The sequence below is a fragment of the Crotalus tigris genome, unplaced genomic scaffold (genome assembly GCF_016545835.1).
Source record: "Crotalus tigris isolate CLP2741 ecotype Arizona unplaced genomic scaffold, ASM1654583v1 scf7180000018030.5226217, whole genome shotgun sequence".
NCBI lineage: Eukaryota > Metazoa > Chordata > Lepidosauria > Squamata > Viperidae > Crotalus > Crotalus tigris.
Genome location: NW_024096786.1, coordinates 3208560 through 3225153, shown reverse-complemented (window position 1 = coordinate 3225153; position 16594 = coordinate 3208560). Strand labels below are relative to the sequence as shown.

At 35.8% G+C, this 16594-nt stretch overlaps 1 protein-coding gene across 9 annotated transcripts in view; it reads right to left on the bottom strand.

Moving 5' to 3' along the window:
• Positions 1 to 16594, bottom strand: part of ADGB (androglobin) — a 79614-nt gene that overhangs the window by 10178 nt on the left and 52842 nt on the right. For 5 of the 9 annotated variants that reach the window (XM_039346858.1, XM_039346860.1, XM_039346864.1 and 2 more), the window contains 7 exons: positions 13625 to 13778; positions 13092 to 13279; positions 11538 to 11722; positions 8129 to 8322; positions 7082 to 7193; positions 4801 to 4985; positions 2915 to 3070 (listed from right to left, as the gene is read on the bottom strand). In XM_039346858.1, the coding sequence (XP_039202792.1) occupies positions 2915 to 3070; positions 4801 to 4985; positions 7082 to 7193; positions 8129 to 8322; positions 11538 to 11722; positions 13092 to 13279; positions 13625 to 13778 (1174 nt within the window). The remainder of the gene's footprint in view (positions 1 to 2914; positions 3071 to 4800; positions 4986 to 7081; positions 7194 to 8128; positions 8323 to 11537; positions 11723 to 13091; positions 13280 to 13624; positions 13779 to 16594) is intronic. The other 4 variants (XM_039346862.1, XM_039346863.1, XM_039346859.1 and 1 more) reach the window with 3 other exon arrangements.

Genomic DNA, 16594 nt, shown 5'->3' with positions numbered 1-16594 from the left:
TGGAGTGGAGCTAAAATCCACCTGCAGAATGTTTTATTTTCAGTGAATGCATGGAAATGATCACATTTAACAAAGGACATTCTTTTTGTAGATTTAATACACATTGCTAGTGAAAATAGCATCTTAGCAGGTGATAGAATTAGATGACCTTAACTGATCTTGATACAATTAAGCAGAGTCAGATCTATTCAATACTTAACTGGAAGATCACTAAGAAATCCTAATAGACTTGGCTGGGAAATATATAATAATAATAATAATAATAATAATAGTAGTAGTAGTAGTAGTAGTAGTAGTAGTAGTAGTAGTAGTAGTAGTAAAGTTGGAAGGGACCTTGGAGGTCATCTAGTACAACCCCCTGCTCAGGCAGGAAACCCTACACCATTTCGGACAAATGGCTGTCCAGTCTCTTCTTAAAAACTTCCAGTGTTGGAGCATTTACTGCTTCTGGAGGCAGGCTGTTCCACTGGTTAATTGTTCTCACCGTCAGGAAGTTTCTCCTTAGTTCTAGGTTGCTTCTCTCCTTGATTAGTTTCCACCCGTTGCTTCTTGTCCTGCCTTCAGGTGCTTTGGAAAATAGCTTAATTCCCTCTTCTTTCTGGCAGCCCCTGAGATATTGGAATACTGCTATCATGTCCCCCCTTGTCCTTCTCTTCGTTAAACTAGACATACCCAATTCTAGCAACCGTTCCTTATATGTTTTAGCCTCCAGTCCCCTAATCATCTTTGTTGCTCTTCTCTGTACTCTTTCTAGAGTCTCAACATCTTTTTTACATCGTGGTGACCAAAACTGGATGCAGTATTCCAAGTGTGGCCGTACCAAGGCATTAAAGAGTGGTATTAATACTTCACGTGATCTTGATTCTATCCCTCTGTTAATGCAGCCTAGCACTGTGTTGGCCTTGTTGGCAGCTGCAGCACACTGCTGGCTCATATTTAAGTGATTGTCTACTAGGACTCCGAGGTCCCTCTCACAGTTACTACTATTGAGCATGGTGCCACCTATGCTGTACTTGTGCATTTGGTTTTTCTTGCCTAAATGTAGAACCTTGCTTTTTCACCGTTGAATTTTATTTTGTTAGTTAGTGCCCAGTGTTCAAGTCTGTCCAGATCCTTCTGTATCTGAAGCCTGTCTTCTGGAGTGTTGGCTATTCCTGCCAGCTTGGTGTCATCTGCAAATTTGATGAGTTCCCATCTATCCCTTCATCCAAATCGTTGATGAAGATGTTGAAGAGTACTGGGCCCAGAACAGAGCCCTGGGGCACCCCACTACACACTTCCCTCCATATAGATGCAGTTCCATTGAGGACCACTCGCTGAGTACGGCCGGTCAGCCAGCTATGGATCCATCTGGTGGTGGTTCTGTCTACCCCACATTTTTCTATCTTGTCAAGTAGTAGGTTGTGATCTACTTTATCAAATGCCTTACTGAAGTCCAAGTAAATTATGTCCACAGCATTCCTCTGATCCACTAATTTTGTCACTTGGTCAAAGAATGCAATAAGATTTGTCTGGCATGATCTATTTTTGACAAACCCATGTTGGCTTTTAGTAATGACAGGGACAAATCACTTTCATATTGATGCCAAACACTGACATGTCTAATAGTCACTATGAGCTGATTTCAGTTGGAAGCAGACTTACTGATGACAATTCAAATTAATATTTCACATTAAAGTGGGTTTAAAGTAAAACATGGAATACAGCCTAATAGTGATGAAGGAAAAAATGATATAATTAATAGGCTAAACATAGTCCTGGAGTAAGAATTGTAAATCTAAATTAGTAAACAACCACATCAGATTGTGACATGAATATAAACTTTTAAGAAGCAGGAGGTTTATTTTTTGTATAGCACAATCTAATGTCTATTAACTCAGACATTCCTCAATGAATTCAATGGGATCCTTAAACTTAATACTGAATGTAAAATATTTTGCAATTTATGGCAAAATATTTTGCATTTTATTATTTTGGGGATGAAATGAAATTCCTGGTTCAGCAATAAAATGAAACAGGGGAAAATTAATATTTCAGCCCCATGCACAAAGCCAAAAGAAGCAAAAGGCAAGCATCTTCTATCTTGTTGCCAAGAAAACTATATAGATGTGTCCATGGAACCACCAGACAATCAGATCATTGTGAGCACATTAAAAAAAAGCATGCAAATAATTCAGGTATATGTCTTGATAAAATGAGCAAGTTTTATTTCAGATTTAAATGTTCTTAAGATTTAATTCTTAGGTTTCTAACTTTACGTTGATGTACAGGTAGTCTTTGACTTACAACAATTCATTTGTTGTAAGTGTGATCAAAATTTGGATGCTTGTGAACTGGTTAATATTTAAGACAGTTGCAGTGTCCCAGGGTCATGTGATCAGCTTTTGTGACCTTCTGACAAGCAAAGCCCCTGGGAAAGCCAGATTCACTTAACAACATTACTAACTTAAGATCTGCAATGATTCATTTAACAACTGTGGCAAGAAAGATTGTAAAATAGGGCAAAATTCACTCAACAAATGTTTCACTTAGCACCATACATTTTGGGCTGAATTGTGGCCGTAAATTGAAGACTACCGATTTTAGTACAAGGTAAGAACAACTGTCTCCAAGTTGTATACAAATATAGTCATCATTACAGCTGCCAGGATCAGCCTGTGGTGTCTTCCTATAGTGGAATTCAAGAGTTTCTTTATTTGAAATTTAGATTTTATTCCAGCAATCAGGGCCAATAGAACTCACAGATAGAAAAATGAGGTATATTCATTATTTCTCTAATCTTAAGTCTTCTAAGCATTTCCTGCATTTAGCATTGATAAATCACTATTTGGAATTGTTGTTTTTTTCCAGATAGGAATTGCTGTGCCTCAGGAGTTTTCATGTTACATATTGGAAAAAAGCATGACTCTGTCACCTTGATAGCTCTCCCTGGTTCTGCAGCCTCCCAAGCTTGCTTCATAGCCTTAATCTCATCTGCTCTCTCAGTATCTTTCTTCAGATCAACTGCATCCATCTCATTTTGTTCAGCAACGAGGCGCAAAATCCAAAAGGGTTTGTTGGGATCAGACTGCTGGAAAAGAAGTACACAGAGCAGAAGCAGACAGGCGTATGTGGCTCTGTTTCCACTGACTTTCACATTCAGAATCTCTCCCAGAGAATTATTGTGATAAAATTTTATTGACAAATATAGGCATGACCCTAATGAAGTGTGTATTGGCAAATGCTGTGCACTGATATATATTTTTGACAAATGCATGTCTTAACTAATAGTCGCAGTCAAAATTGTCTTATAACAGAAAAAGGATGAAGTTGAATCAGTGGACTAGGTGTTGTGGTTCCGGCTAATGAAACATTCCAAAGAACTTCCAGGCATTTATTTTCCTAAAAGTCTTTTATTGTTACAAAATGTCGGCACAGGCACAACAGAGGGATGCTAGGATCTAAGTTCTCTTCCTCTGAGCAGTTAAATTATCAGCATGTTCCCTCCCTAAATTAACCAGTCATATCTCACATTATCCAATTAGTGTGAAGGTCAAATGTTTTCTTCCTCTTTCTTTCCAGGGCTTTACCCCAACCCCACTTCTGCTCTGTATTACCAGGCAATTCTACATATTGTCAAAAGCAAGAATATACAATATTTGCAGCGTTGACACTAGGACTTAATGCCAATGAGCAAAAAATTCATGAAATCAAAGCATGTTCAAACCATGAACTCCCTGGGGGGATTCATATATTAGATGCAATTTAATGGGAAGAAGATTGGTGACCAGCAGTTAACCATCAGCAAGATGGATGGACTGAAGTTACAAGTGCACTATTGGAACATGTGAAGGTTGAAGATCTTTCTGTATCATCTCGGAGAATCAATACCAACTTGCCACCCATCTCACCAAATGTGACTCACCAATGTTCAGTTTAAAATATCTAAAACATGCAATCTGAATTTTAAAAACATATTTATCAGGTTTTTTTATATGGATCATCAATGTACTTAACAAAATGGGTATAGGTAGTCCTCACTTAACAATCCTAATTAGGACTGGCAAGTCTATTGCTAAATGAAGCACTTATTTAAGCAAAACATCATATGACTGTCATACTTAACAAGAGCAGTCCCAGTTACAGTTGTTAAAAGGAACACCGGTGGTCCTTAAGTAAATCATCATGTGATCATAACTTGAGACCTCCTCCTGGTTTCCTCATTGACTTTGCTTTTTGGAAACTGGTTAGGAAGGTTGCAAATAGTAACCATGTGACTGCAGGATGCTACAACTATCATAAATATATGACAACTGTCAAGCACCAGAATCATGATCACTTGATAATGGGAACACCATGGTGGGTGGTAAGTGCAAGACCGAATGTAAGTCACTTTTTTCAGCACTGTCATAACTTCACACAGTTGCTAAATGAATGGTTGTTAAATGAAGATTACCTGTAATATCTTTTCTCCAAGTCCCACGCACAGGCAATTGTTGCTAGAATAACGTAGTTAGTATTACAATTTCATTGTTATATCCAACTTAAAAGTGTAATGATAATATTATCAAACCAGGTACCATTCTGGATTTCAAGATAGATATCTCAAGATAGCAATATACCAGGGCTCAACTATGACAATTTTAGGCAGTGTACTAATATTGTGGCTTGGGTATGGGTGGGGTAAAAAACAAAGAAGAAAAAATTCTGTTTTCCCCTCTAACTGTAATATGGGAAAGGCAGGAGTAGGCCAAGAAGCAAGCCCTGAGAAGTCTACACTGTTACTTTGGACATTTACAATTTACAGTAATTTATCCTTACCTGTGATTCTGGTCTAGCAGCAGATACTGGTTTCTCTTTAGGTGCTTTTTCGGCTTTGTCAGTTGTTTTTTCCTTTGTTTTTCTAGTGGTTTTGGAAGAACCTGCAGACTTTTGACTTTCCAAATTGCTATGGATGTCTGGACTTAACATAGATATATTCTCTTCATGTCTCTCAACAGGACGAGCTGCATATAATTTTATTCAAATGACAATATTAAGCATTCATCATTTGAAACTTTTGTGCTTGAATATCTTTTTTCAGATCCGTAAACCAAAAGCATACAGAGGTATAATCAACATGAAGTGAATGTTCTTTTCATGCAGTATGACTTCCTGTCCCTTTCCACTCCCTTTCCACCCAATTTTCCAGAGCAGACGGGGGAGATGTATAGACTGGCACAGGGAGAGGGAGCTGAAGCAGAAGCAATTTTCCGGTAGACAGATAACTTTGGAATACCCACATACCATTACAAAGCATTTTTATTCTCTTTTAAGCCCAGCCATTTTTTGGGTGCAGTGTTTGGTTTATTCTACGCAACATATCTTTTTCTCTGCTTTGTAGAAAACATTTCTCTTCTTTTTTTTAGCAATTATTTTCTTGTTTGCATTTCCCCGCAGTCGGGAATGGTTTCCTTATGCCTTGTTTTCTCTGCCTTTTGCTGGCATTGTAAGGCAATATTTTAAACTAAAATGGTGTCTTCTCCTCAGCATTCATTTCCTAGCACAAATACATACGTTTTCTACTGAAATTAAACCAGGAGACAACTTCTAAAATTTATACTTTTTTCCCCATTAATTTTAAAAATGTCAAAAATGATCTACATGCTGTGCTCTAGCTACTTAAAGTAGAGAATAATAATTTACTGCAGATGGCACTGTTGCCTTATATTATGAAATAAGAAATGTTAAGATTTGAAGCAGACATTTTCTATTAATGCACAACGTTCTGGAAATTACCAGTAAAGTACATTTGGGTAGACATAACAGAATCTGTCAGTTTTAGTTTCAATCACATTTTAGTTTTCCTGACAATTTTCCTGTTCTATATTATTTTAAATATTTTGCAACAAAATTAAACTGTATCCATGAAAAGACATATATGCACATTGATATCAATACATTTATTCCCAACTGTGCATACTTTCCAAAATTATCTGGCTTCATTATAATATATGTTTGTGTACATTTATCTTAATTTTCCTTAGTTTACCTGCTTATAACATGTACATGTTAAAGGTGTATGACTTGGTCTTCGTCTTCTAAACTTATTTGCTCTTTCTTCATATATTCACTTTGCGATTCATTCCGTCTTAGAAACCACTTCAATGTATTTCCTTTATATTGATCACTCACATTTGTATTCAATCCATATTCATTCAGCATTCATTAATTTCCCATCTTTTTCTTTTCATCACACACATTTAGATATCCCATTATCTTCTCCTAAGATAATTCTTTTGTACAACAATATGCCCAGAAGTACTGGAATTCTATTGTTTATCCTTCCTCATCTATTTTGAAAAAAAAAATGCTTCCACAAAACTGTTTTGTCTCTTTTAAGCACAAACATTTTTTGTGCTGTATTTGGTATCTTTTTCTCTATGCTTCGCAGAAAATATTTCTCTTCTTTTTTATAGCAATTATTTTCTTGTTTGCATTTTCCCGCAATCCACAGCCTCTTTCATTTCATCAAGCCACTTTTTTCATATTTGCCATTGGCATAATTCATTTCATTCTATTCCAAGCAGTTTATGTACCCTCTTTTCTTCTGTCTACTTAATATTTCTTCCGTTGAGAGATTAATTTATATTTTTGTATGCTTTTGTTTAGGACTTGTGCTTTTACTTTTTTCCTTTTTTTCCATGTCCATTTTCCTTGCACTTTTAATATTATCATAAGCTTACCCATATAATTTACAAAATGTGGTCATTCTGAGAATGAATGCTTTAACTGCTAGACACTTTAAATGAGCTGACACTCCCTCATTTAAGAGGTAAAAGAGGTGGGGCAGTATTTCTTCAGAAGTTCCATCACTTTGGAGCATTTGATTTTTATTATGACTGGATGATAAGATATCATTCATTGTTATTTAAAGTGGTTTATTCGTTTTACTGTTTTTATTCATTGTTAGCTGTGTTTTTATTGCTCTTATGAAAACTACCAAGAGTCACACTGGAAAGTGGTGATATATTGGAAATAAATGGATTAATACAGCATATTAAGAATTAATTTTAACCGCTATGACACTTTTCATCAATAAATACCTAACACAGTGACTTACCTTTGATTTCATTTTTTTCTAATTCTTTTAGTGCCTGAACAAATACAATTTGACTTTCAGTAAGTGGCCAACTATTATATAACACCGAAGCTTGTATAATATATTTGTGGGTCTATAAAATTGAAAAACAATATATTACAATTTCATACATAAAGTTATTGGTTTAAGTCAATAACATTCTCCTTGACTGCTATTTTAAACCATTGTAGCTTGAGATAATGGAAGGAAAGAAGAACTAAAATAGGATGTTTGATGAATTTGACCATGGCAGTAATATAAAAATAACATATCTGATCTTTCAGCTTAATATGTCAGTGGCAACTTCTATCTTCATTTGAATTTCATTTAAATTTGCTATTCTTTAAGGTTAATACTATTTTTGGTAGTCCAACTGTATATCATCACAGTCCACTGTAAAACCTCCAAGCTGTAATATAAGCTATGAAAAATCTAGGCTATAACATAAAAATAAACAAAAAAAAAATCCATGGTAATTGAACTATGAAGCCTTAGTAAAAAGCCAAAATCCATAACATTAAATCTCATAACATTGTTAATTTAATAACCATACTAGAATCACACAAATCAATAGCTTAATTACACAGAACATGGCATTTTGTTAAAGTTCAATCTTTATTGCTTGTCAAATTAAACATTTTGATAACACTCATAATTTAATATACATTGATACTGTACATTTGAATAATTTCAGAAAATAAACCTTTTTTTGCAGATCACGTGGAAATAAAATCAAATGACATTACTAAAATAACCCAAAAGATTTAGCCATTCATTGGGAAAAGAAAAAGAGCTTGGAGGAGTCAAAATGGAGAAATAGTTGTAAAACTGTATGCAAAATTCACCTGTGGAAATCAGGCTTGTCTTCTTTGTCACAAGATTTTGCCACGCTTGTGAGAAAATCTCATGACACCAAGTTTTACCAAATCCTGAATCATCTTGGTGAAACACACAGGACAAACTTGGGGTAGGATGCTTATTCCACTAGAAAAGAATTTAAGGTTCTAAATATTAATTCATATCCCTCACCTGTTGAAGCAAATTTTCATCAACGGTAGGAAGAGCAGGAATATCTTCTTCTGTTGAAGCTGAGCCTTCCTGTGATGCCTTGGACGAAGACTTAACGGTCTTCTGAGCTGTCACTGTACCTTTCTTCTTTGGGGCTACAACTTCAGCTTCTTTTTTGGGTGTGCTTTGCACTACACCACCTTTACTTGCTGTTGCTGAGAAAGGAAGAATAACTTTAAAGGGATTCAAACGAGTATCATTTTTTGAATAATACTGTATCATATATATTGTAGAAACATCCTTTTTTTAAACTGATCTATTGATTGATTCCTTTTATCATTTGTAACTAAAGCTGCCTCACATACTTTCCAAAAAAAGACTTATTACAAGGTGGCAAAGCATTCATGAAGCATAGAAAAAATATTTTTGAAAGTTAACATTCATTCACTGTGAAAATATTTTAAAATCTTAACTTGGAATTAGGCAATACACACCAAAATGTATGATGTGTAAAGATTCTATCAGTAGAAATAATTAGTTGTTTCTGATGACATCTAGATTTTAGATACCAAGATAAAAACAAATAATACTAAAATATGTAGACTATAGCGATAACTCCATTTATATCCCAATTAAAAGATATAATAAAAAATCACGGCATGTCTTCCTCAGTAGACAATATCTGATAAGCAACAAACAACAACAGGAACAATCAAGGAAGAAACAATACTCAAATCAAGGAACCATCAAGAAAAACCTCTAACCAATATTGGCGGGACAAGCTCCTATACACAAACAAGCAGCAAATTCCACTTCTTCAGATTACCTATTCTGGTAATGAAACATCTGCAGAAAAACAACCAAACTCAGAGAACACCAAGTACCCTTAATTAAGACAAATATTGCTGACAATAACTCCATATAGTAAATTCTTAAAGGCCTTCCAGAAGAAATAGATTTTTACCAGTTTCCAGAAGACCATGAAAATGATGTTCATTCTCACCTCAGCTGGAGGCTGTTTCCTAAGAGAGAAGCCCTCACAGAGAACAGATCTTTTTGTTGCACTTCCTAATAGTTGGAGATCCTTAGCAGATGCTCTTAGCCATCTTAATCAGGGAGAATTAACTTCTTAAATACTCAGGCTCTGAACCATATAAGGTTTTTAAGAAAGCAATTGAATTCTTCAGTGTATTCAGCAACATACTAATAACCATGCAAACTCCTGCAGCAGTGATATAATAATGTAGCACCACCACTGAATAGTGAGCACATGAACTGTTGCATTTTGGATCACCAGAAGTTTCTGACTGGTACTCAAAAGCATTCCTGAATACAGTTATATAACTGGGAGATGGTAAGAGCACAAGCAATTTTTCTCAATACATCATGTTTCAGCTAAGGCTGCAACTGGTGAACCAGCTGAAGATTAAAGCTCACATGGCCATGACTTCCATCTTCTTTTCTGATAGAAGTTCTGAGTCCATGATGTATTTATTTAATTAGATTGCAAGCCTTTTCTCTCTGAGAATGAACAATTCAATCAAGAGGCAAAGTTAGTCCTGGCTTTTAAATTAACAGCAGTCTTGTTTTGGTTGAATTTTGCTTTTGTTTCTCCCCACCCAGGCAATGAGTTAGAATTTCTATCACATCTCGAATTGGGCTCGGGGTGGGTGGAGTTACCTAGCATATTGATGATACCTCATCCTGAATCAGCTGAAATCTTCTCAGAATGGTTTCATGTAGAGGCTAAACACAATAGAAGAACTGGACACTGAGGCAACCCTATAACAGAGTGCCCAAAGTCTTGACCTCTCCTTGTCCCTAATATCACTAATGAAAACTGCCTGCCTGAACAATAAACTCCCAAACCAGTAGTCCAGAAGGATACCATGATCATCAGTACTGAAGATTACAGGAGGTTTATGTAATGTGAGAATGACCTTGGGAGACAGGAGAAAGAGCTGCAGTCTAGAATATTGTCTGATAAACAAAGTTTGAGTCCAAAGAAAAAAGGGTGGCAAAAGCATCTGGCATCACCATAGCATGCAAACCAACTAAAATCCTCCAAAACATTCTAAGTAAATCAAAGGATCTGCAGCCCCAGAAGAATAAAAGAGACATCTACATAGTCCTAATACAGTATAAGGATTATAATAGACACTATGTAGGACAAACATGAAGAAGACTAGCAGAGCACATCCACAAACAGCAACCAGCAATCAGAAGACATGAAAACTCTTTTATTTCCAACACATGGACAGACTTCATCATAATTTCAATTGGAAAACTGTGGGAAACTGTGAGCATCCTAGACCAAACCAAGACTAAAAACACTAGAGAATTCCTGGCACTCAGACAGATCAGCCATCAACAGACATACAAAGATAAAAAACATCTACATACCATTCAACAGAGACAATCAAAAAGCCAAAAAGGAAATGAAAAAGTCAAAACATCTTGCCAGTAATCAACACCCAGCTAATACTAGATCCACAACAAGTTAACAAGTGCCATCACACATAAAGAATGGCCTCTGACAATGATCTTGATAAAGTAAATGACTTATATAAAGACATGCATTCCCAAACAACGGATTCCCTTCCCAAGGGAAATACATTTTCAATGATTCACTTCTGTAAAGGGTTGTGATTCAGTGGTCTTTATTTATACTTCAAAACTAATTCTTCTACTGGAACAAACAAAGGCAAATAAACAAGTTTCTTTGAAGAGATGCTTGAAAAAATGTGCTGCTTCAATAAATAAATAAATTTATTGTGAATCCAAACCTCACGGATGTGTCACACAAATTCATTTATAATTTTAGAGAGTTGCAATACTGCAATATCTGAGAAACCCTGGATTACTGGATTATAGTCATGGAGTTTCCCTTTTTCTACCACTCTTCAAATTTTAATGCTTGATGACACAATATTATGGATTGGATTCTGTGAAAAGATTGATTAATGGGAGTTATTAGGATGCTCCAGCTAACTGAAAGGGGAATAATATAGCTTTAGCTGTTTTGCTATGTAAGGTGCAGATCTGTGGCTTACAATATTCAATAAAATCTTCCATCTTTCTGGAGTTGATTTAGAGATATATAAAAGACTGCCAAAAGGGGAGTCAAATATTTGGTGACTGTGGCACTCACTCCCATGTGAGACAAGCAGGTTACAGGGCAAGCACATTGCTACTACGGTTCCTTGTAGGGCAGCAGCATGGGACTCTGTAGAAAACCATTTCTAGTCATTAACAGTGCCATATAGAACCCTGATTAGCTACTATACTTTGCAGCAGGAAACATAACAAATCAAATTCCTAGTGAAAACATTATTGACCTACATACAGATATACACATACATAAAAATACATTCAAGATTGCCATCATCACAGTCATCATTGTCATCTAGCAAAAGCATAGAATACTGACACAGACTACTTAAAGGCCTTTCAGAAGATATGAAATGAAATGCAGGAATGATAACATGACCCTTCCCAGTAGAGCTCGCCATCTCTTCTTCAGAATCCAGAAGTTGTAGTTTAATTATAGTATCCGATTTAGAAGTCTGTACCTGCACAGTAGCAATAAGTGGTATTGTAACTTTTACTAAATATCTAAAGGGGGAAAAAATCAAGACAGAAAACAAATAAACAATAATGTCATATGTAATTCTCTTCAGCAAATCAAATTCTATTTTTATTTTTATTCAAGAAAACACTGTTTCTAAGCCCTGTGAAAATAAGGTTTGATATGAAAATTACATACTGTATATATTTAGAAAATCCTATTTGCTGCTTCTCAAATACGTAGAGCACCAATGTTACAATATTACAATGAAAATGGAGTTAACATTTAATATTGAAAAGTGTCTCAAAAGAAAGTGAAAGCTATTTCTTACTCATTAGTAATAACACCTCAGTGAGAATGAACAACAAGCTAAATAAGTACACTGAATAACTTTTCCCAATTCGATCCCCATGTGCTATATCTCCAATAATCACCCATCCCTCACCCCAAAGCACAACCAATGGCTGGGATATGGGAGTCAACCCAACATACACCAAGGACACCAGATTAAGGAAGGTTGTCATGAATAGTTTCTATCTAAGAAGCTGTTCTCAGGGGAGTCTTAACAGATGTCCCACAGCTTCCATTGTCTTTGTAGAGTTTTAATTCCTTTGCTTTGTTAGAGCTTCAATTTTCTTATATTAGTTTTGATCTGAACATGTCGGGTGGAATTATGCTGGAAAATCTGGCTGCTGATAGGAAATACAATTTTTAAATTATCTCCATAGAAAAGAAGTAACTAGTTTATAAGTCCAGCACTCTTGTTTTTATTTAGGGTGAACTTTACACTCAGACCTGTAGAGTAATTTGAAATAGGTGAATTGATTCAGTTTCCTCTTGGCCATGAGACTATGGCATACTAATGTGCCTCCCTTTTCCTTTTGTGTGTTTATTCATTATATGTTTATCTAATTCTAGCCAATAAAAAAACTGGAACTGGAAAGCTATTCTTTTATTCATGCTGCCTCTGATATTTCTAAACAAATATCCAGCAATATTAGATCATCTGCCTTAATCTTTAATATTTTTAATTAATATTATTCATTAGAAAAATACTGTAATGAAATATACTGATCAGGATGGAAAGAATTGCAAATTGTACTGAAGTAGTTTTTAATGTATTTATTAGTATGTATTACCTTTCATTACATTATTAATTGTAGTATCACCTACATTTGACCTATTATACCACTCCCCACAAACATGCACAAACAAAAGGCTGTGTAAATTGTGTCTTTTTCCAGGCTTGCACAATTGCTTTGTAAGCTGCTTCTGAGCATTTCTACATGTAAAATATTCCTTTTCAAGTACTTGCTCAGCCCTCTGATGTTACATACTAAAAATAATTTCTGTGCATAAAATGTATAGTACTAGTAATAATAATATGCAAATAACTTTGCCTTTTTCATATTTTACCTGAATATAATATGCTTATCATTTGGTAAATAATAGTCTTTAACTTCTTTAACAGCAAACATGTTGTTTACAGCTTCACGAGAGAGAAATGGAAGGGGAGAGTAAGAACTTATGAGCCGAAGCCTTACTTTCCCAGCCGGCACAGGTGATTCACCAGTCTGAATTTCAGCCATGAAAGTATATCCTTTCTAAAATAGAAAGTTAATTAATTGAAATGTTTAAGATGATACTTAAAAATGAAAGCTTCAAGACTTTGAAAGTTTTTTTCTAGTAAAGACTATCAATGAATTTATTTTGAACTGATTCTTAAATTAAAATTTTAAATTAAAGTTCAAAGCAGTTTTAGCCTAATCAGTTTGTCATCAGATATTGAATCGCTGTCTCTTTTAATATTGACTCTTTAGTTTGAATTGTATCACAAACTCTTAGTGTGTGTGTGTGTGTGTGTGTGTGTGTGTGTCTGTGTGTAGCAAAAAAAAGAGAATGAATGGCATTACTATGAAGATTATGATTAAGGTGTTTATATATCTCACCTTGTTTTTTGTGTAAAGATAGGGCGCAACTCTGAGAAAGACTCGAGGAATTTCTTGTAATGTGTCATTGTCAACAACATGCAATACACAGGTTGGTACTGTTGAATAAACTTTTGGTACAATAATCATGTCTTCCGGAATGTAAAATACTTCTCTACATTAAAAAGAAGAGTTAAAAATAACTTCTTTTATATTAAGACTTTTTGAATAAGTCTATTTCTAGTTTGTTGGCATGCATATCCATAATGTTGTTGAATTTTCACACTAAAATACTGTAAGCTCTGCTACCAAGCCAATATTTATTTAATATATATAAGCTGCTAAGAAATGCCCTGCAATTCTTTGGACAGCTGACATAGGAAATGTATATTACATTGAGAGGTTTTGAAGTAGCCATTGAGTATAGAAAGTATAGAAAGAGGTTTGGCTTTTTAAAAAAATGTTTATTAATGTTTATGCCGGTCAATGGGGAAAAAATGAAAGTATTGCTTTATTTTTCAAATAAAAAAAATACTAAGGAAGTCATATAATAAGTTTCTTTCCACATCTTATACTTAACTTGTTTATAATGAAATTTAGTCTTTGATGTTTGTGATATGGAAGGCAGAAACTGAAGGAATACTTAACAGAAAAAGAGATTGCTGAGATTTACCTGAAAGGACACACTTTTTAGTTATATTAAGATTTCTTGAATAAGTCTATTTCTAATTTGTTTGCATGCATATCCATAATGTTATTAAATTTTCACACTAAAATACTGTAAGCTCTGCTACTAAGCCAATATTTATTCAGATAAAAATTTTGATATATATAGTAGTAAAGTTGGAAGGGACCTTGGAGGTCATCTAGTCCAACCCCCTGCTCGGGCAGGAAACCCTACACCATTTCGGACAAATGGCTGTCCAGTCTCTTCTTAAAAACTTCCAGTGTTGGAGCATTTACTGCTTCTGGAGGCAAGCTGTTCCACTGATTAATTGTTCTCACTGTCAGGAAGTTTCTCCTTAGTTCTAGGTTGCTTCTCTCCTTGATTAGTTTCCACCCGTTGCTTCTTGTCCTGCCTTCAGGTGCTTTGGAAAATAGCTTAATTCCCTCTTCTTTATGGCAGCCCCTGAGATATTGGAATACTGCTATCATGTCCCCCCTTGTCCTTCTCTTCGTTAAACTAGACATACCCAATTCTAGCAACCGTTCCTTATATGTTTTAGCCTCCAGTCCCCTAATCATCTTTGTTGCTCTTCTCTGTACTCTTTCTAGAGTCTCAACATCTTTTTTACATCGTGGTGACCAAAACTGGATGCAGTATTCCAAGTGTGGCCTTACCAAGGCATTGAAGAGTGGTATTAATACTTCACGTGATCTTGATTCTATCCCTCTGTTAATGCAGCCTAGCAAAGTGTTGGCCATTTTGGCAGCTGCAGCACACTGCTGGCTCATATTTAAGTGATTGTCTACTAGGACTCCGAGGTCCCTCTCACAGTTACTACTATTGAGCATGGTGCCACCTATACTGTACTAGTGCATTTGGTTTTTCTTACCTAAATGTAGAACCTTGCTTTTTTCACCATTGAATTTCATTTTGTTAGTTAGTGCCCAGTGTTCAAGTCTGTCCAGATCCTTCTGTATCTTAAGCCTGTCTTCTGGAGTGTTGGCTATTCCTGCCAGCTTGGTGTCGTCTGCAAATTTGATGAGTTCCCCATCTATCCCTTCATCCAAATCGTTGATGAAGATGTTGAAGAGTACTGGGCCCAGAACAGAGCCCTGGGGCACCCACTACACACTTCCCTCCATATAGATGCAGTTCCATTGAGGACCACTCGCTGAGTACGGCCGGTCAGCCAGCTACGGATCCATCTGGTGGTGGTTCTGTCTACCCCACATTTTTCTATCTTGTCAAGTAGTAGGTTGTGATCTACTTTATCAAATGCCTTACTGAAGTCCAAGTAAATTATGTCCACAGCATTCCTCTGATCCACTAATTTTGTCACTTGGTCAAAGAATGCAATAAGATTTGTCTGGCATGATCTATTTTTGACAAACCCATGTTGGCTTTTAGTAATGACTTTGTTTGCCTCTAGGTGTTCGTTGATTCGTTGTTTGATTATCTTTTCCAGGATCTTCCCAGGTATTGAGGTCAGGCTGATAGGTCTGTAATTTCCTGGATCCATTTTTTTTCCTTTTTTGAGGATGGGAACTACATCAGCTCTTTTCCAGTCCTCTGGTAGTTCCCCTGTGCTCCAGGATCTTTGAAAAATATAGTTGAGTGGCTCCGATATCACATCTGCCAGTTCCTTGAGAACTCTGGGGTGTAATCCATCTGGTCCTGGCGATTTGAACTCATCTAGGCTGGACAGGTGCTCCCTAACCATTTTCTTGCCTATCTTAACTTGTGTTTCTGTTTTGTTTTTTTATGGCACTATTTTTGATAGGTTGGTCTGTTTTTTCCCTTTGTGTAAAGACAGATGCAAAAAATGAGTTAAATAGTTCTGCTTTCTCCCTGTTGCTTGTCACCTTCTTCTTCGGGAGAACAACCGAACAACCGCAGGAGAAAACCCGAACAACCAAAGACCTACATACAAACACCTGCGAAAACCTCAGAAAATATCTATCTATCTATCTATCTATCTATCTATCTATCTATCTATCTATCTATCTATCTATCTATCTATATATATTCAATAATGATGGTGAAAATGCGACTCCCGGGCATAATTATAAATGGAATGAATAAAGCGCATTCACCAGGAGAGTTTAAAGTTAATATACTTTAATTAAAGTATTTTACTATATTAAAAGGTTGCCAAGCTTTCGTTGGGAGAACTCCCCAACATCTTCAGGGCTGAGAGATCGTTTCTAATAAGGTGGTTTAAACGGGTTCCATAGATGTCTGCGCGTGGCTCCTAGACCGTGCTAGCATTCCCCGCTGAACAGCTGATAGGTGGGAGGGGGAATCGGAGTAAAGATTTCTTCCGT